Source organism: Lissotriton vulgaris, chromosome 6, assembly GCF_964263255.1.
Source record: "Lissotriton vulgaris chromosome 6, aLisVul1.2, whole genome shotgun sequence".
Taxonomy (NCBI): domain Eukaryota; kingdom Metazoa; phylum Chordata; class Amphibia; order Caudata; family Salamandridae; genus Lissotriton; species Lissotriton vulgaris.
This window is the reverse complement of record NC_141694.1, coordinates 556,209,457-556,230,792: the sequence shown is the minus strand read 5'-3', so window position 1 is coordinate 556,230,792 and position 21,336 is coordinate 556,209,457. Positions and strand designations below refer to the sequence as shown.

The following is a 21,336-nucleotide window of genomic DNA, read 5'->3' as shown; positions in this document are numbered from 1 at the left end:
CAGCAGGTGGCCTGGTCCGACAGTAATCAAGTATGGTCTAACCACTTAGTGTCCTGGCACAAGTATATAGATGACCTTTTCATGGTCTGGGAGGGTTCATCGGAAAGTGCCAGGGACTATATTAAACACCTGAACAACAACAATTTAAATCTCCACTTCACAGCCGAGGTAAGCCCAGTGGCAGTGAGGTACCTCGACCTGAAAATTGAGATCAAAGGAAATGCCATAACTACTTCACTATACAGAAAACCTACCGCTGGTAACAGCACACTACATGCTGGCAGTGGACACCCAGTTTCCCTAAAGAAAAGTATCCCTTATGGGGAGCTGCTGTGCCTCAAACGCAACTGTTCCCAAAATCAAGATTTTATGAGATGTGCCGCAGAAAGCAATGAGAGATTCAAATCGAGGGGGTACGATAGTGCCCTTCTAACTGAGACTCTCAATAAAGCGACACCAACTACTAACTTATGCCACATATGCAGCAACACAAAGCAAGGACGAAGGAAAGTTCAGTTTAATCACATCATTTTCCGAGGATGCAAGTTTTTTGAAAAACATTCTCAAGAAAAACTGGCATGTCTTGAAAACTGATCCTATTATAGGACGAGACATTCCCCCAGGCCCGCTAGTCACATTTAAAAAGGCTAGATCTATCAAAGATCTATTGGTTCATAGCCATCTTGACATCCCTAAAAAGAAAGATCAAACTCTAAAAGACATGAGAGGATTCTTCCCGTGTGGGAAGTGCAAAGCTTGTGCTTTCAGTAAGAGGGTGTTGGGCTATGAGGTGCCAGCACTGCAAGAGCGCAAAAAAAAATCCAAATTTATCACCTGTCAGACTCCATATGTCGTCTATTGCTTGACTTGTCCGTGCAATCTGAAATATATCAGGAGCACGGTAAATGGTGTCAAGCTCAGAATTCTGGAACATATGCGGGCCATAGCTAATAAGGATATGAAATCTCCGGTAGCTAGACACTATGCGATAAAACACAATAGTGACCGAGACGCCTTGCAATACTTTGGCATTGATCATGTGCCTGATCACGAGAGAGGGGGCGACAGAGTGAGATTTATATTCGACCTCCAGACAAACACCCCCAAAGGCCTTTATAGTGGTGAGGAGCTTGCTTTGCATCTAGGAAAATGAACCTTGCGATTTTGATTATCTTCTTTTCTCCTGGAATAGATTGTTTAATAATTTCACACCCTCTAGCTGTCTACTATTTTTAGATCTCGGGAAGTGCCACTAGATGGCGAAATTAGGAGGTACCGCTAGGGGCTCATGTTGGAGCCGCACATGCCGATCCACGGCAAGATTTACTGTTACACAGGTTGTGCTATGACTAATCAAATGTCGAATTATGAATATTCCTATTATTAACTGAATGTGATTTATTGACTCTAAGCAACTATGTATTTAAAATATATGCATCTTTTTAATATGCATCTTTTTAATTGTAAATACATTGGATTTTGCTCTGTGTAAAATGGCGCTCACCGTTGTGTGTAGGTGAGCAGTCCTACCTCACTATCCCTGATTCATTTACGTGCTGGGTCCCTTTAAAAATAAGTTTCTGTGTTTCACAGCTGTGAACACATTGAGAAAGGGGTTTCCCGAAACACGTCTGTGTCAAATTGCGAAATAAATCGAGTCTTGTGAAATAAACTGCCCCATGAGTGCTGCTTCCTTCCTTCCTGGCCGGGATAGGGGGAACCCTGGAGCCACGATATATATATATATATATATATATATTGTGGCTCCAGGGTCCCCCCTATCCCGGCTGGGAAGGAAGGAAGCAGCACTCATGGGGCAATATATATATATATATATATATATATATATATATATATATATATATATATATATATATATACTTTTGTTAATATAGAAGCAAACCACATTCTCTGGATGATGTCATCAGTGATGTCATCAGTGATGTCACTGACCATGTCATGAATGATGTAATATGTGACATCATCAGCAGTGGATTGCGGGCGCTCGAGTTATAGTTAGTACAACTAACTATAACGGAGGAATTTCAATGTTTTTGTACGAGTGACATGTTCAGCTAACTGTGACACCCCTAAAACCTATGTTTTTTTCAGGGAATATACATATATATATATATTTTTTTTTTAAGGCTGCCAGGCCCCGGGGATGGAGAAACACGCAGCTACCCTCCCATAACTGTGAATTGAGAAAAAGGAACCAGCAAGTCGCCGGAGGCCCCACCACCTCCCTGCTGCACTGTGCAAACTCTCTCCCTAGCGTGTTGTAAGTTACAGAATTAATTTCCCTTCAATCCTGAGGGTCCCTGGGGGCCAACTAGCCCACCAGTTACCTCCAGTAAGCGCCAAAGGGCTGCGTTGCAGAGAGGTGGGCCGAGGCATCCCCCTTTTTACACCGCTCTGCAACGCAGCTCTGTGGCTGTTACCATAGGTACCTGGTGGGCTAGTTGGCCCCCAGGGACCCTCAGGATTCAAGGGTACTTAATCCCCCAATTTACAAAGCGCCAGGAGGCGCGTTTTGCACAGTGGTACAGGGAGGGGGCAGGGCTTGATATGACAAGTGTGCAAACGTACCCCCTGGTGCGTTGTAAATTGGGAGATTAAGTCCCCTTGAATCCTGAGGGTCCCTAGGGGGTCAACTAGCCCACCAGGTACCTCCAGTAGGCACAGAGAGCTGCGTTTGAGAGAGATGGTCCGAGCAGCACCCCTTTTTACACCACTCTGGAAACGCGGCTTCTGATGCACTGCTGATGGGGCGATGAGGTCCTCTCGTCTCTTGAGGATCTCAGGGCACAAGTGGACTTCATCGTCCGAGCAGCAGTGCGCCAGAAGCCACGTTTGCAGTGTGGTGTCAAAAGGGGCGTGGCCTAGGAACACCTCTCTGCAACACAGCTCTGTGGCACTTACTGGAGGAACCTGGTGGGCTACCTGGCCACCAGGCACCTTCAGGATTCAAGGGGAGTTAATAGGGATGTTATAGTTCGAAATTATCATTTAAAAAAGCTTTAGATTTAACAGATAAAAACCATAGGTTTCAGCCTCATTATAGTTAGAAACTAGCATTTAAAAAACCTTGGAAATTCACTGAAAAAAACATAGGTTTCAGGGACGTTATAGTTAGTTGAACATTTCACTCCTGCAAAGCCATAGAAATTCTGCCGTTATAGTTAGTTCAGCTATCTATAACTCGTGCCCCCGCAATTCACTGCTGATGACGTCACATAATACTTTATTCATGACATGGTCAGTGACGTCACTGATGACATCATCCATGTGAAAATCTGATGCATCTCCTCACACTCTAATATAACCTTTGATACACCCACTGTAAAAATACAGACTACCATTTTGAAAACCATTGACACACAATATCAATTACTACATACGCTCTTGCTAATTGCTAGGTCTACACACACATCCACTCATTCAGCCATATATTCACTCATACATGCAGTCACTCATTAATACAAGTCTATCATATGCACTCATACACCTATAAAGACACTCACACACCACCACTCATCCAGAGTTAATCACACACCTAGTCAGTCTTGCAAAGAAACAATCACACTTCGATTTACTGACCTACACAGTTATACAAACACCACATCACGTATTCAAACAGAAAGAAACGCATATACAATCACTGATACAAGTACACACTAAGATACGTTGATATTACTACACTCCATGTCCACAAACATAAGAGCTATACAAAATATGGACCACACATATCCGTGGCTAGGCATTTTGCTGAAGTGCACACTCATGATGCAATTGAGCTATTACCTCATAGATGCAATCCAAAGCAACAACAGGAGTGGCGATTTTTTGTAAGCATTGAGAGAACTTGAAATGAAATGTCCTGAATCTCAATTCCTAAACACCATATTGCTCAAATGTTGATGAATTATACACATTTGTAATTCAGTTGAGCATCATGTGCCCCATCTGTGAAAAATAGCCGATATCTTCACTACCTGACTTTAATGATTTTTGATTTAGATGTATGCAGCTGCTAATCCTTCTCCTCCTTATTTAGTTGTATTATTATTGTTTGTCATCTAGTTTTTTTTAACATATATAATTTATGTACCGTACACATTGCAGAAGACACTAATAATATGATGTTTAAAAAATGCAACATATATGAGTTTACCCACTTGGGCGCAGTTTTACACTTATTATTATGATCACGCTCTGCAAATTACCAGAATGCAACCTTTAATGAATTTAATGTGATTGTTGATAGTGCATAATTAAATGGTGATTAATTTCAAGTTTGGTGAAACCAAGAATTCGCACTGGTTGTTCAAATTTTAATTTATAATTTTGTGACCACATGATTATTTACAATTTATGTACAGCATGATTTTTTTTAAAAATGCAATGAAATGCTGAATGTACGAGCTCTCTATGCGTTATGTTTTCTGAATCTATGATGACTCAATAGGTATTTAAAGCAAGGAAAACGGCGCCGCTCTTGTAATGTGATCAAGGCCGCATGCAGAGCTGGCTCTAGGGCGGTGTGATAGGTGCCACCCCACCGGGCGCTGACTTGGGGTGGGGTCGCCATTTTTGCAAGTATAATATCATTTTAAGACCACCTACTGCTGCGTTCCTGGCCTCCAGCAATTTTCAGGCACCAATTAAAATGTCAAGATAACTCCAGTGATGAATAGTCTTCGTGGAAAGAGATGGCAAGATAACTCCGGTGATTAATCGTATTAGTGGAAAGAGATTGGAGGCTTGTTTAGTGGAAGTTTTGACTTATCCTAAGGTAGTGCAGAGGGTTAAAATACCTGCTGCTAGTAACTTGTACCACGCAGCTAACAAACTGCATATAATGTAAATAGGTCAGTGGGTTAATGCTACTGTAAGAGAGCTCCTTTTGTTACTTGTCGTTTAGAAGTAAAAATCCTAATATAGAATAGCGCTATTAACTGTCATCAAAGAGCTGCATGCAAACTGCAAGGTATATGTTAGAGCTATATGTTTTTTTGCCCAGTCTTTCATTATCCTAATCTTGCCAAAAGGGTTCATTTGGGTAGAAAACCATTCTTATTATTAAAGAGAACCCCTAATATTGACGTTACGTTTAAATTCTGAATTTGTGCTTTAAAGAATAAGGACTCTTAAACTATATTGCCTACCAATATCGATGCCCTCTCAGTCCTACATTACCCCTTGTAGTCCTGTCTGATGTAACATTTCCTATACAGTGATTTATACACATATGATTGTCTCTGTGCAAAGTGTGTGTGATGTAAAGTGCTCTGACACCCTACACTGGTATGAGTGGTGCTATAAATCGAAATAATTCTGAGACGCAGTGGATATGGAGAATTTGGGGGCACTGTTAAAGGGTGCTAGTGAGGGAATCTGTGGCAGGTGGTCATAGGGGGGGAGGGGGCACCAACATGCATTGTTGAAGCCGGCCCTGGCCGCGTGTGACAGCAGAACCTCGTTGGCAAGAAATGGCCTCTGATTAAATGAAATTTGAGCAGTATCTTTGTGTCTGCATCTCGTCCCGTTGGGAGAACGTCGGTAGAGAATTGGCTCTAGTGTGTGTGTGTGTGCATGCTTTTTTGTTAGTATTTTGTTTGGAAAGTAGGAGGTTTGGCAAGACATCTAAAGCTATCGCTAGACTACCAATCGCTAGACTACCTAAAACAGGATTACAGTGGAAGTTACAATGCAAGATTATGAAAAACGTTGTTATTCTTATAATTTTACTTACATATGAATTATATTAAAACTGGCTTCTATTTCATTCCAGCATATAGTTGTGTAAACATTCAATTTCCAATTTTACATGACTTTGTTTTTTTTTACTTTTTCGCCTTTAGCCTTATTGAAATCCCAACTGTGTCTCCATCAACGTTTGCAGAGGAGTTCGGTAATTTTTTCAATGAAATGGATGAAATGGACCGCATCCATGATGTTACATTTCAACTTGGTAACAGAATGTTCTCTGTTCACAAATATATTTTGGCAATGCGTTCTGATTTCTTCAGAAAACTTTTCCTTCCTAATGAAAGCACTGACTATGACTATCATACCTTGGATATTTATCAGAAGTCTGAAGATGCTGTTGGATGCGACCTTTTTGTGGTGGAGAAATTTAATCCTGAGCTGTTTACATACCTTTTGCAATACATCTATACAGATAGTTGCGACCTCCTAACCACAGGGTACAAACCTAAAATTATACAAAGGGATAAAACAACTGAACACCAAGATAGCCTTATTTCAGACCTGCAGAAAGTAAGTTTCCTTGAGGACTACCATGGAAAATCTGCATATGAAGTGTTTAGGAGTAACCAAGTGCAGGCCGATAACGAAAGACAGAAAGGCAAGCACAAAACCACCAAAAAGGGAAAAGGAGTTATTGAAGATTCCAATCCAGTAAAACTGCTGCAGGGTATTGCAAAGAAATTTGGACTCAGTAGCTTAAATACCAGGTATGTCACTTATTATTGTAATTGTATTTATATGACATTTAGTACCCCTGACGAGGCGTCCAATTGCTTTTTTCGACGAGTATCACGATACCCCGGAACCCATGAAGGATTATATACATGTGTATATTTAAATAGACCAATCTCTCATTCCTAACCATTTTCTCAGGCACTTCAACATGTGGATTTATGTGAAAAATGTTCAGGAGTAACTGCCATTTCACCCATTGCAAGATAACCCTGTTATTGCACTTTATTGTTGTTGTTGCAAAATGGTTTAGATGGTGTATACGTGACAGTTTTATTTTCCAGACTGGGACCTTTTGATTTGTTTTACAGATGTATATGTCAATATATTATTATAGGTTTTATCTTTGCTGGCTAAATCTGTTGTAGATGTACATGTGCCTAATTCCACTATTTGACTAGGAGCAATATCTTGATTCACTTCAATTGTGAAGTGGCCCGACAAGGACCCCCAGTTAAGTCAACTTAGTCTTCAAACATCCACACACTTCATTAATTTTGCATTATTTTATTTTCCTGCCTGGTTCGGAAACCCCTTTTGTATTGGGAGAAAATCAGAAACAAGAAGAACTGGATTTGAATATTAAGAACTGCATGACTAAGTGCCAGGTTATATAAAGAATGACCCCCACATTTACATTTGATGACATTGTCGGATGTTCACCTCCCATGGCATAACAAAAGGCTCTTGTGAACAAGCTTCTACTATGTGCGTTTGTTGTGTGTGTGTGTTGTGTGTTTGATATTTACCTTACACAGCAGCGTTCAATTTGAAGCTTTTCTTCCTTTTGTCCCTCATATTGCCAACCTAAAATAATTCCTCTTCTTCAGGTGTGAGTTTATGGTTAGTATTGAGGGGGTAGCAGCTGATGTCCTTTCCACTCCCAAGAGAACAGAGGATAGGTTTATCTGTGTTGGGGTCGCATGCTGGTGACTGAGCCTTCATTTGAGGAAGTCACTTCCATGTAATGGTCAGTAACCTCTGATCCAGTCTCACCAAATGGCCTTGCTGATATCGGTTTTGGTATCACGAGTGACCTGACACGCAGCCCTCACAGAGGTTTTACCTTCACATTCAGAATGCAATTCATACATCAGTCCAGCTGGGTGAAGTGTTATTCAGCTACCTCCGCTATCATTCCTAGCGAGAAAACACAAGTTTCATCAGTCTTCCAATCTTAGCTCCTCAACACGCTGGGAAACGTTGTTGCAGTAGGAGCCCCGCCCCAAAACATACGTATTGGTATCCCATTGGTGAATTTTTGACAACTGAGGGGAAAGAAACATGTTAAATCAGACATTTGTCGTGGCATTTACTATTTACTAAACAACGTGGGATTCCTGGGGCATTTTCGGAACACTCGCAGGTCAATTAAAAAAGCATTAGCTATTGCAGATAAGAAATGCTACAAATAGGTTTACTTTGCAACCTCTGTATTAGAAAGAGGATGGACGGTGCTAACCCCTCGTCCTACCATAAGCATTGCATGTCAGATTAAGTTGGTTAAATGATGATAATTAGTTGAATGATAATGTGCCGCAGTTAAGCTTGTCATTTGAGGCAGATCAACTCTTTAGTCTACTTGGGCATACGATGAGGCTTGGGATGCTCGTGCTGGTATTTAAGTATCATAAAGTTTATGACAAACCAAACCTTGAAAAAACCTGCAATAACATGATGTATTAATTTACATCTGAAAGGTTCACTCAATCTTCCACACTGTTGGTCAATTTGAGTTCTTTAATCATCTGTAGGCATTATTTACTTAAGGCTACATGTTCCCAGCACTAGCCGAGCCAAAAGGATAGTGCTGTGGGCACTTCTGCATGCAGCACATCCAAACATAATTTATGCATGCCTGAATTTTGGTGCTTTGGCACACTAAAGCCAGACCTGTTGGCTTAGCTAGTGGTTTTACTCTTAGGTGCTTCTTTAGCTAAAATCGTTTAGGTTGGACTTTGTCCTCATAGATATGGGACACGCACGGAGTTAACCTATCCCCAACTACAGCTGTAGCCGGCACCATGGCTCATGCACCTTCCAGTTGAGGTGTTTAGGAGCTACTGCGGAGGAGAGAGAGGACTGTTCTCGATTTTCACTTAGGGGATTTTCTGGGCCCAAACCCAATTTCTCCTTCCGTGTAATGCTCTAGGTAATCAGAGAAGGCCTTTAGAATAGTTATAGAAGTGAGGGGTTCGATCCTAGTCTCCCCAAAATACATACCCAAGGCCTCTCCAACTATAAGAAGAGGAGAGGGCAGGAAATCCTCTACAACCCCCTTCTCAGAGCTGATGCTCAGAAATCCTTTACCCAGCATTGCAGCTGCTTCCCAAAGTAAACTTCTGCTAAATGTGATTCAGAATGCTGAAGCTTTGATGGTGTTTTTCTGATTCCAAAATTGCAGTGATTGATGGTTTTGACATCTGATATTAATGACAGAAAATGAGACGTCAAATCCCTTTTCTTCATTTAATCCCAGATTTAAATGAACATTCCCATTCCCCTCTGTTGCCTGAGAGTCGCCACTTCTCTAGGGATATAAAAATGTTTCCACCTTGCTGATGCAGGCTTTGCCACTCACGGTTTTCCTTCGCCTGTTGATGTTTTGGTGGCATGCCTTCAAAAGGAGTGCCAAAGTAATTCTAATATTTTGAAAATAAATTCTTAAGCCATGAAAACTAGTTTAGAGATAAATATGATCCTTGCACAAACTCTTGTTTAACCAGGTGTCAGAATTCGAATTTGTGCAATACATAATGGCATTCCCAGTATATTTCCTCTGAGATATTTACGCAGGTCGAACCTGTTGCAATTTATTGGGGTGAGGGGAGTGTATGGTAAGAAGGCACCACCTGTGGATTTTGGTGCGTTACATAATAAAGTTGCATGTTGTGCTTCACTGTTCTTTCTCAGACTTTGAAGAGGAGGTATTTACTGAAGCAAGTAGCCTCACAGACTTGCATCAGTATTTAATAGACATCGTAGATAGCTCATTTTATTGTGACAAACTTCGAATCAGAACCTTAGTCTCTCTTAAGGCTCATACATCAAAAAATGAAGCAGCCTCAATGTAAATGCTAAGGTTAAAAATTAGGTTGCAGTTCTCTTTGCATCTTTGCTGGTTCAGCATCACCAAAAAGATTGTTCCTATTCTGTTATGCTGAATACATCTACCACTGTCTGTATTATTGCTGCTACCAAATGCTTTTTAGGTCGAGCCTTCACCGCTTCCGCTGTCAGGCGATCTGTTGTAGCTTCTTTGCGGGGGTCTGGCTCCTCCCACTCTGTGTATTGGCTTTTCTATGCCTCAGTCAAGTCAAGAAAGCTTTATTCGATTGTTGAAGCAATCATAAAAGCATACAAACAATTCATACAAGACTAGTTCCATAAAAGCCGTAATAATAACATTATACATATTGAAATTAAAAATTACAGTGTGAATCTGTGGACGTGGGTGAAGGGACGACCGTGACACCAGCTGTAGGATTTACCGATGGTTTTATTTTTAATGATCTTAAGGGTTTGGTAACAAACGTCTTTCGTGTCCTTAATGTCAGTCTCTCCCGTGCAAAGATACTGGGGTCTGTGGCGCTGCTCTTCTACCGGTTTCCTCCCACGGAATATGGATCTTCACTCCAGGCAACGAGGGACTCACCACATGTAAGAGAAAGACCAACAAGACGGAAGGCCGTTAGGACACAGTCCTCTTATAGGGTTGCACCAAGGAGCCCAGGGAGTGTGAGGTGTACACCCGGTGACACACTATAACGATTGCCGTGCTCAGTGTAAGAGGGGTTGGATTAGAGAAGGTAAAAGGGGGGGAGGGTTGGAGTAGAATAGGGGAGTGGAAGGGGTCAATGAAACGGGGGCAGAAGGTGTACTGACGCTCTATGCACTAGCATTACGCTTGCCCACCCAAGCCGCCAAACGCCGCCGTACCTGTGACAGCCACACTCCTCCCTCGGGAGTGTGGCACGGCGGTCCGCAGGGTCGTTGGCCTCCTGGCTCGCCTCGTGGCTCGGTTTCTCCTTCGGCTCCTCTGAAGTCTTCAGCTCCATTTCTTCGGTCTCCGTCTTCGGCTGTACTTCTGTTCTCCGTCTCTCCAGCTCCCGCCTTCCTTTCCGCGGTGTTTCCACACCCGGCATACAGGATTTCCTCCTTTTTGACCAATGTGGTCTCAGTGACGTCGTGTAGAGCCGGGGCCTCTTCCGAGTATGTTGATGCCCACTTAAAGGGGCTGTTCTCCTCGGACTCGCTGGCAGTCTCGTTTCCGTGCTCCCACTCGTAATTCTGTGGAGAAGCCGGAAATGACAAGTCAGTAGGGTTTGGGCTCCGCCATTCCCGAAGGGTAAGTTCTCCGTTTTTACATTCCTCCCCCCCTGGATTCTCCCGATCGGGGAGAATGGGCATCCTGTAGATGAAATCGGCATTCCCATTGTCCACCCCCTTCCGATGCACAACTGTGAAGGCAAATGGTTGCAGGAAGAGAAACCAGCGCAATATTCTAGCGTTCTGGGACTGGTTTCTTTGCATCCACTGAAGGGGTGCGTGGTCTGAGTATAGAATGAAAGCTTTACCTTCTAGGTAGTACCTCAGCTTGTCAATAGCCCACCGGATGGCGAGGCACTCTTTTTCCACCGTGGGATATTTCCGTTCCCTGGGGTGGAGCTTTCTGCTTACATAGAGTATGGGATGTTCGGCTCCGTCATCCCCCTCCTGTGATAACACAGCCCCAATGCCGGTGTCTGAGGCATCAGTGGCTAGGGAAAAGGGTTTCTCAAAGTTCGGTGGTATGAGGACCAGGCTCGTGGTAAGGGCTGTTTTTAGAGTCTGGAAGGCTTTGTGGGCTCCTTCTGGTGGAGGATTCGGTAGAGAGTTCTTTATGTGTTTCTGCAAGAGGTCTGTTAGGGGACTAGAAAGGTCTGCAAAATTCCTGATGAATCGCCTATAATATCCTATGAGACCTAGGAATGCTCGTAATTCCCTTTTAGTGGTTGGAAAAGGAGTATTGGTTATGGCTTTGATTTTTTCCTCCTGAGGGGCTATGACTCCCTCCCCTAGCATGAACCCCAGATATTTTACTTTTGGAAATGCTGCCCTCGATTTTTTTGCATTCACATGGAGTCCTGCTGCTTGTAACGCGGTTAAGACATTGGATACGTGTTTTAAATGGTCCTTCCAGGACGAACTAAAGATAACTATACCATCCAGATACACCGAACTGTATGAGGTGTGTGTGGCCAGTACCCTGTTCATTAACCGCTGGAAAGTAGCGGGGGCTCCATGGAGTCCAAATGGTAGTACAGTAAATTCAAAGAGCCCATCTTCAGTTGCAAAGGCTGTTTTGTGGCGATCCTCCTCCCTAAGTGGCACCTGCCAATAACCTTTGGTCAGGTCAAGTGTGGTAATATAGTGGGCATCCCCTATCCTTTCTATTAGTTCATCCACCCGGGGTATCGGAAACGCGTCAAAAGACGACACAGCATTCAGGGCTCTAAAATCCATACAAAAACGGGTAGACCCATCGGGTTTGGGAACCATGACTATGGGAGAGGACCAGTTACTCTTAGAAGGTCTTATCACCCCTAGACAAAGCATTTCCTGCACCTCCTTCCTTACATCAGCCCTTTTAGCGGCTAGAATGCTATAGGGTCTCTATTTTACTATCTGTCCTTCTTTTGTGTGTATTTGATGCTCCGCCAAATGGGTACATCCCGGGGTGTCTGAAAAGATAGGAGAGAAGGGGAGTAAAGTTGACATCAACTCTCCTCGTTCTACGTCGGTCAATTCTGTGTTCACTGGCAGTTGTTCCAGGGTTGACCCGGTCCTATCTGCTGGTAAGGTTAAGTTAGCCGGGCGTGGACATGGACCAATCCATTTCTTGAGGAGATTAATGTGGAAGGTCTGTCTCCTATTTGGGGACATTTGTAGGCTGTATGTGGTACGCCCATAAGTTTCTACAACTTTATAGGGACCCTTCCACTCACTCCGAAACTTTTGGGTGGTTAAGGGCAGAAGCACCAAGGCCCAATCCCCTTTTTCTAGAGTCCTCCACTTTTTTCCCTTATCATAGTACTGTTTTTGAATGGCTTGGGCTTTCTCTAGGTTTGAATATGCCAAATCCCTCAATTTACCCAGTCTAGATCTTAACTGCTGTGTATACTCCAGCAGGCTTCTCTGTTCGGCAGCCCCCTCTTTTTCCCATGCCTCCCTGGTAATCTCTAACAGAGAACGTGGTTGGCGGCCGTATAGTAGTTCAAATGGTGAAAAACCCAAACTACTCTGTACTTGTGCTCTTACCACGTACAACGCTAGGGGTAGCACTCTGTCCCAGTACTTGTTCTCGGCAGTTAACAACTTCTTAAGGGTAGTTTTTAAGGTCCTATTATACCTCTCAACGAGGCCATCCGTCTGGGGATGGTAGGCGGACGTTCGGATGTGATGTAGGTCAAGCATCTTGCACACCTCTTTCATCATCCGGGAAACAAAAGGTGTCCCCTGGTCCGTAAGAATCTCGCGAGGGAACCCTACCCTTGAGAATAACTCCACCAATTTGTCCGCTACGTTCTTGGTAGTCGGGGCACTGAGGGCAAAGGCTTCTGGGAATCTAGTATTGTAGTCGACTACTACAAGGGCGTATGTATGGCCACGTGATGTGCGAGGCAGAGGTTCAATCAGGTCCATTCCTACCCTATCCCATGGATTTCCAATGATTGGCAGTGGTTGAAGGGGTACTGCGGGTGGTCAAGTTAGGTTCTTCTTTTGGCACACCTCGCACTGTTTACAGTAGGTATCTGCCTCCTTGTATATACCGGGCCAATAGAAGAGCCGCAATATGTTCTGAGTTGTTTTCTCATTTCCACTATGCCCAGCAGTTAGGTGTGTATGGGCATAAAAAAGAATCTGTCCTCTGAAATCCTTGGGTACTACTAGTTGGGTGGGGTCTCCCTCTTTCCCTTCTCTATACAGCAGGTCATTATCTATCTTGAATCTAGGGTATCCCTGTGGTGGAGAGGTCTGAGAGAGATGGGCTGCTTCCCAAGCATTTAATAGAGAAGGGTCATTGGCCTGTGCAAATTTAAACCCTCTGTCTAGCACCCAAGGTTCTACTGACAAGTAAGCTCCTGCGGTGTGGTCTTTTAACTCTCTTTTAAACAAGGACAGAAAGTCTGGGTTATCAACCCCTATTATCAACTCCTCGGGTAAGGACCTTACTACCCCCACTTTGACTGAGCAAGGTTCTCTACCTATCGGGTGTATGGTTATCCGGGCCATGGGATAGGGTTTGACGTCGCCATGGACACACCTGATATGAACAGTACCTTCCTGGCCTATCTGGACAGGGTGCAATAGTCGTTCCTGGACGACTGACTGACGACATCCCGAGTCTAGTAAGGCCTTCACTAGTTTCTGGTTTACTCGTACCCTTACGTAAAAGGATGGGCCCATTTTGGCGGTGTACATAACGGCCCGTGGAATATAGCCGACCTCCATGGGTTCTTCCGGGGGTCTTCGTTAGGGGCACATTCTGGCTATATGCCCCCATTCTCCACACTCGAAGCATTGTGGCCCCTTCATATGGGGTCCTTCCGGTTTGAACGGGCGTGGTTTGATTGGATCGGGTACAGTCTTCTTTTTCTCTGGTTTGGATGGAGTGGTTGTGGACTTGGTATTTTTTTCAGTGTCCCAAGGAAAAGACCGGGGTGCGGCTCTGTTGTAGTTGGCCGCCACCTCTATGGCTTGAGCAGCCGTTAATCCGGGGTGTTGTCTTAACCATCTCTGGGTGCCATACGGCCGAACTTCCATAAACTGTTCCAGTATGATACTGGACATGACCTCTTCCTTGCTCCGGATATCTGGTCTGAGCCATTTTTCGGCAGCCATCTTTACTCTTAGATACATGGTCTTTGGATTCTCACCCGGAATCCCCTTCTCTTTTCTGAACCGTAGGCGGTATGCCTCTGCATCCAACCCTAGGTGGTCTAATATCACCGCTTTTATGTCTGCATATGAGGACGTTCCTGCATGATTTGCCACCTGATAGGCAGTTTGGGCCTCTCCTGAGAGTAAAGGAGCCAAAAAGAAGGGCCATTTCTCCTCAGGCCAACCGCAAGCTCTGGCTGCGCGCTCGAAGTTTAGTAGGAACGCGTCGGGATCTTCCCCAGTCACGTATTTTTGTAAGGCAACCCCTGACGGGTGTGGACCTACGGGCCTTCTGTCCAGGGGTGATGAGGAGCTGGGGGTTTGTACAACCTTTTCGATAGTGTCCAATTGTTGGGTCATAGACGTTCTGAATAAGTCCCGGTCAGCGTCAGCGGTGCTTATTTGTTGGCCTATAGCCCACTCCAGTTTTTGTTGTCCATCAATGAGCGTTTGGATCACTTGTTCCATTGCCATGGTCGTTTGGAGAGGGGAAGATCCCACTTCTGACACCAGTGTGGACGTGGGTGAAGGGACGACCGTGACACCAGCTGTAGGATTTAACGATGGTTTTATTTTTAATGATCTTAAGGGTTTGGTAACAAACGTCTTTCGTGTCCTTAATGTCAGTCTCTCCCGTGCAAAGGTACTGGGGTCCGTGGCGCTGCTCTTCTACCGGTTTCCTCCCACGGAATATGGATCTTCACTCCAAGCAACGAGGGACTCGCCACATGTAAGAGAAAGACCAACAAGACGGAAGGCCGTTAGGACACAGTCCTCTAATAGGGTTGCACCAAGGGGCCCAGGGAGTGTGAGGTGTACACCCGGTGACACACTATAACGATTGCCGTGCTCAGTGTAAGAGGGGTTGGATTAGAGAAGGTAAAAGGGGGGGAGGGTTTGAGGGTTGGAGTAGAATAGGGGAGTGGAAGGGGTCAATGAAACGGGAGCAGAAGGTGTACTGACGCTCTATGCACTAGCATTACGCTTGCCCACCCAAGCCGCCAAACGCCGCCGTACCTGTGACAGCCACACTCCTCCCTCGGGAGTGTGGCACGGCGGTCCGCAGGGTCGTTGGCCTCCTGGCTCGCCTCGTGGCTCGGTTTCTCCTTCGGCTCCTCTGAAGTCTTCAGCTCCGTTTCTTCGGTCTCCGTCTTCGGCTGTACTTCTGTTCTCCGTCTCTCCAGCTCCCGCCTTCCTTTCCGCAGTGTTTCCACACCCGGCATACAGGATTTCCTCCTTTTTGACCAATGTGGTCTCAGTGACGTCGTGTAGAGCCGGGGCCTCTTTCGCGTATGTTGACGCCCGCTTAAAGGGGCCGTTCTCCTCGGACTCACTGGCAGTCTCGTTTCCGTGCTCCCACTCGTAATTCTGTGGAGAAGCCGGAAATGACAAGTCAGTAGGGTTTGGGCTCCGCCATTCCCGAAGGGTAAGTTCTCCGTTTTTACAGAATCCTAACATTTTAACCATCGTTACTGTGCAAAGTGAGTATTCAAATGACCATAAGTTTCCTTTGGTAAAGCACTTTTTTCAGAAAGGATAAAATTCTCTGAACACAGTTTACATCCGCTAATAATTGTAAAAGTAACAGTGCCGGGTGACACTGTCGTAATCCAGATCTCCTTAAAAAAGGGACTAAAAACATCTGCCTAACACTGGAGTAAAACTTACTAAATAAAATAACATGAATCGTAGATTGGGGGGAGATAGAGTCACAAGGACAAGGCTGAAGATCAAATGACCAATCATTCATAGCAGGAAAAGTAACTAAACTATGGAAGGTCTAAAACGAGGTAATACAAATCTATCGTAGGCCCCTGGGACGAAAGACAGATAGGGTTGAATATTAAAAGTTATTAAAATTAATTGATGATGGAGGACAGAGGGCTTTAAAATCTCTACCATCATTCTCTGGGTATCGAGCAGAATTAAACACTCTCTTCTCCAGTCCTTTCTGGATACTACGAAGATAATGAGTGCAGATGTAGACCGTAAGAGGGCTAATTTTTTAGCAGCCACTGCTTGTACCCAGGAATCATTCTGGGAAAAAAGGATACCCAGAAAGGAGAATTTTTTAGTAGCCTCAATCCTTTTACAACTGTACACTCGCCCTTTACACCATATCGTACGCGTGCCTTGGCGTCAGAATAAAAACTTTTTAGAAAATAAATAATATTTACATCAACCCCCAAATCTCCCAACAGTTTCCATAATTTCGAATGGACCACGAGGTCAAACGCGGCTGAAAGGTCCACGAAAGCTAAAAACAAGTTCCCTTTCTTGGCCCTAGTGTATTTGCCCACCAATAGGGAGAGATTGAGGCCCTGTTCTACTGTCCCTAGTCCAGCTCTGAATCCATACTGCAGGTCAGATAGGATCGAGTTATCATCAGCCTAATCAAGTAAACGCTCTAATACAACCCGACCTGCAACCTTCATGATGGAATCCAGTAGGGAAATCGGTCTGTAACAGCCCGGGTCGTTCCTATCTCCTTTTTAGGTCTCGTGGCGTTAACCGCGGCAAAGCGCAATCTCGCCAGAGACCTATTGTTACTGGCTCAGCTTTCCAGGAGACAAGACCTGGCCGCGCGCATCTGCCAGGATCGGATCGGAGCGGGTGGCGCGCACAACCACGCGCTCCGATTCTGGCAGGCTGGTCACAGACACACCCACACAGAGACACGCGCACACACACAGGCACACACGCAGAGACATACACGTACGCACACACACACTAGGGCGCATACACGCACGCATACACACGAGCGCACACATAGAGACACACATCACCACCCACCAAGGGGACAGTCTATTTGGGACATTCTGTACTACATTAATGGGCATATACTGCCGTACCGTAATGACATGTTATTCAGTACGTTGATACCCGTTTTGTTATACAATAAGATCTATATTATCTAGTTCAGCTATTCCCTTATTCTGTTGTGAAACAATATTGCATTATGTGGAACAACTATGGCGCTTTGGTGTAGTGAGGATAACATTATAAGTAAATTAGTGGTATGTTCTGTAGTGAAACAATGGAAATCTCTCTCCCTCCCCTTTCTCTCTCTCTCGCTCGCTCTATACCTCTCTCTAATCTCTCTCCTTCTCTCTCTCTCCTTCAATCTTTCCCCTTTCTCTCTCTCTCTCTCTCTCTCTCTATATATATATATATATATATATATATATATCGTGATCAAGGGGTCATCCCTGAAATGCGTTGGGTCTTGACAAAGCCATTTCAAATAAATCTCAGCTGATTCAAACTTTGTTGTCCACGGCGTGCTGTTTGTCACAACTGACGACTGGACCAAGGTGACGATTTTAAAGAAATCGCACTCCTGAACGACGGTACATGGCCTTATCATGGCGGAATATATGCGAGCTAGCTATGCCCCGCCCGGGCTAATAGTGACGAATGCACCACGTTTGTTCCTTACAGACAAAGCATTCCTAAAAGACTGGGCACTAATTGCGTGTTGGTGCTCCCGTGACTGGTTAATTCTGATAATCAGTACAGCCAAACGGGTGGCCGACCAAATCCTGGTTGAGATACAGGTTTTGGAAGCAGCTATCAAGACCACGGTCACACCAACTGTCTTTAAGAAACAGCTAGATGAATCTAACAAAGCAAACAATGAGTTTAGAGGTCCGATCTTACAAGCTAAGATCGACAAATTTAAAAAAGACCTTGAGAAATTCAAACATGACGTGGTATACCCGTACACGAGTGACTCATACAAGGCACCCGACTTCAGGAATAGTGGCAGAAGGTATGGCTCAAATTACTCTGGCTCTAGCTCGGGATCAGATAGTGATCCGGACACCACTAATAACCCACCACCCATCATGAGAGGGAGGGGTCGATCACAAAGATTTCAGAATTACAGAGGTCAACCTACCGACCAATTTCAACCTTGGTGGCCACCTTCAAACTGGGGTCCACCAGTCCAGCCACAATACCCTTTCCAGCCGCATATGGGATCATTCCCTGGTTACCAGCCCAACTATGGCAACCAGTCTTTTTTAGCGTTTGGTCAAAGACGCCCAAGAGGCAAAAAAATAAATGCTCAACCCCAAGTACATTGGGACACATCGGAGGGGCCTCATGCAGGCACCCGGAGCCAAACCAGGAGAACTCCAGCCCAAACAGGGAACGACTAACGCCGAGTTTGTTTGTCAATTTAAGTAGCGAAACTCTGACTGACCAGGAAGAACTTGTTCTCAATAAAGGTTTGGGGTTTGTGATCACAAACACTGGAGATCCTTTCCAAACACAAGTGGAATTGGCACAGTTTTTTCGTAAGCTTCGGCTACGATACTTTTTCCATGATAAAGATACTATATCAGATTCTGCCTCCACAACAATCACTGGTCTCAAAAAGAAATCCACCTTTTGTCCTCCGGCCCACCAGATACCACCTCAAGTGGCCACCTTCGAGCAAGCTGTCAGAGATGACGTCAATAAAATATGGAGTGCTACCAATAATGAGTTCATCAACTTGTCCAAGGTTGAACAACAAGCCTTACGGGCCTTAACACAAAATCACTCTATCACGATCAAGCCCGCTGACAAAGGGGGTGCGATCGTGATACAAAATACGACTGACTACAGAGCCGAGTGCTTAAGACAATTAAGTGTCCTAACATCTTACAAACCCCTCTCGATAGACCCTACCTCAAGGTTGTCCATAGAAATCAAAACCCTGGTAGAAGAAGCTCTATGTGAAGGCTGGATCACGAATCAAGAAGCAGGCTTCTTAGTGACTTCCAACCCTACCATGCCGTATTTTCACACTTTACCCAAAGTGCATAAACCCCAGAGACCACCACCTGGGAGACCAATTATATCAGGTCTAGGCTCCCTTCTGGAGCCCCTTTCTGCCTTTGTGGACCACTTTTTGAGGCCTCTGGTCCAAACCATGCCTACCTATCTCAAAGATACCACCGATGTGTTACAAACTATACCTGAGATTGAATATAACATCGAGACAGACTACCTTGTCTCTTTTGACGTGGAGTCTTTGTACACATCAATACCTCAGGATGAGACTCTGGACACTATTTGTAGTATCTTGAGCCAAACCGAGCTTGACTCAATCACACCAGTTTCTTTCATCATGGCCTTGGCTAAGCTGGCCATGAAAGACAATTTTTTCAAATATGAGGACACGGTCTACCTTCAAACATCAGGGACCACTATGGGCAGCATTTTCGCCCCGAGCCTGGCGAATCTGTATGTCCATACTTTTGAGCAACAACATGTGCTGACGCCAACCAACCCCTTCCACCCAATTGAAAAACCTCTTGGAACGAGATGTTAATAATGGGAGATCTACTAGATCGAACTATGACTGTCAATACAGGAAGATTTATTTCCTGTAGGCCTGGACCAGAGGATGAGCACACTCTATGAGGGTTAGCTACACTATCGCCTCGCTGATCCTGGCCTTGTGCGCATAGGAGTCAATCATTTGAGTCCAGTGAGCTGAAAACCTGAAATCTGTTACTCAATGGGACCAAACTAGTGGGGGAATCAGCCTGAATAGCATGGCCTCTCTTGCTAATAGCTCCTACGTTACTAGGTAGATAAAAATACCCCAGTGGTAGTATTAATACAATCATGATGGATCCTAAATGATCCTGCCTGCCTCAAAATATGATCTACCAGTTTAGGGGAACCAAAACTCACAACAACACAATCTCCCTCCATGGTCTTTCCCACCCATGCCACCCTTCTCACCATCTTGAAATTGTTAAAGAACTGTTCACCTAAAACTGTTTTATCATTCAGGAAATGGAGGGCTTTATTTTTTAGTGTAGACCAGTGTTCCTCCCTGCCATCAGAAGTTGTAGGGACATTTGCCAAGATAATAGAGTACTGGAATGCCTCCGGAGGGAGGTGAAGAAATGACTCATTAGAAGATCCATTTTCTATAAGATGTAATCTCCCCACAGGACCCCTAGGACCAAGCTTTGCTCCTTGATTAACTCCTGTATCTGGAGATGGTATATTTGGAGCTTGAGCCACTAAAGCTACCGTAGAGTCTCTCAAACCAGTGGCAGGACATACTTCTATTACTTTTGTCCCATTCGTTGAAGCTTGCTGATTCAGTACGTTTTTCTAGGACATTAAGTCTACGATCAATTAAATCACGTTTGTCCATAACTGGGTAAATGAGTGCTCTAAGCCTTTCCTCTATATGCCCTATAAACTCTGACATATAACCCCCCGTAATAATATCTGCTACAGGCGTATTGAGCTTAATCCCTCCTTGTGTCTAGGGATGAGTTTCCCGATTCATCACATTTTCTGCTTGACTACCCAGCCCAGGTGTAGAATTTTTTTTCCTAGCTTGTTTTGCATTTTGACGGCTTCCTTTCGGGGTGCTATTTGCTTTTCTTTTCCCAGTTGGATCTTTACCTCTGGCAGCCGGTATAACCTGTAACTGCCTTCTGCGTGTAATGGGAGGTGAAGGGGGAGGACTAAGTGTGGATTAACAAGTGGTGTTTGATATATGTAAAACTGACACCAGGTCATCACAGGGGGGGCAGTTAGCACCTGTGAGGGTTCAAGAGGGGCAAGGGTGCCTCCAGTTAATTCTATAGTTAGTACTGAGTTTGATATTTGACTGAGTGGGTCCAGTGGTAACCTCCTCTCCACAAGTTCTATCTCCTTAGCCACAGCTCATTCGCCCGTTGAAGATAAGCGTCCAACGTCCCTACACCCCCTACCCCTGCGCCCCCTTTACGATTTGGTTTGGCCATGTAGCAGAACAAATTGCTATTGGTGACTTAAGATCCCTGCCACACTAAACCAACAATAATAACTGTGAGGAAAGGTATTCAAGTCAATAAGTCTCTTACGGCTCACTTGGCAATACTTTAGTCCTAATTTCTGCCGATGATG

General features: G+C 44.5%; 1 protein-coding gene across 1 annotated transcript in view; it reads left to right on the top strand.

The window, feature by feature from the left end:
• IBTK (inhibitor of Bruton tyrosine kinase) overlaps positions 1-21,336 on the top strand; it is a 732,550-nt gene that overhangs the window by 260,541 nt on the left and 450,673 nt on the right. Inside the window, exon 14 of the mRNA XM_086926550.1 lies at positions 5,865-6,479. Coding sequence (XP_086782676.1) covers positions 5,865-6,479 — 615 coding nt within the window. The remainder of the gene's footprint in view (positions 1-5,864; positions 6,480-21,336) is intronic.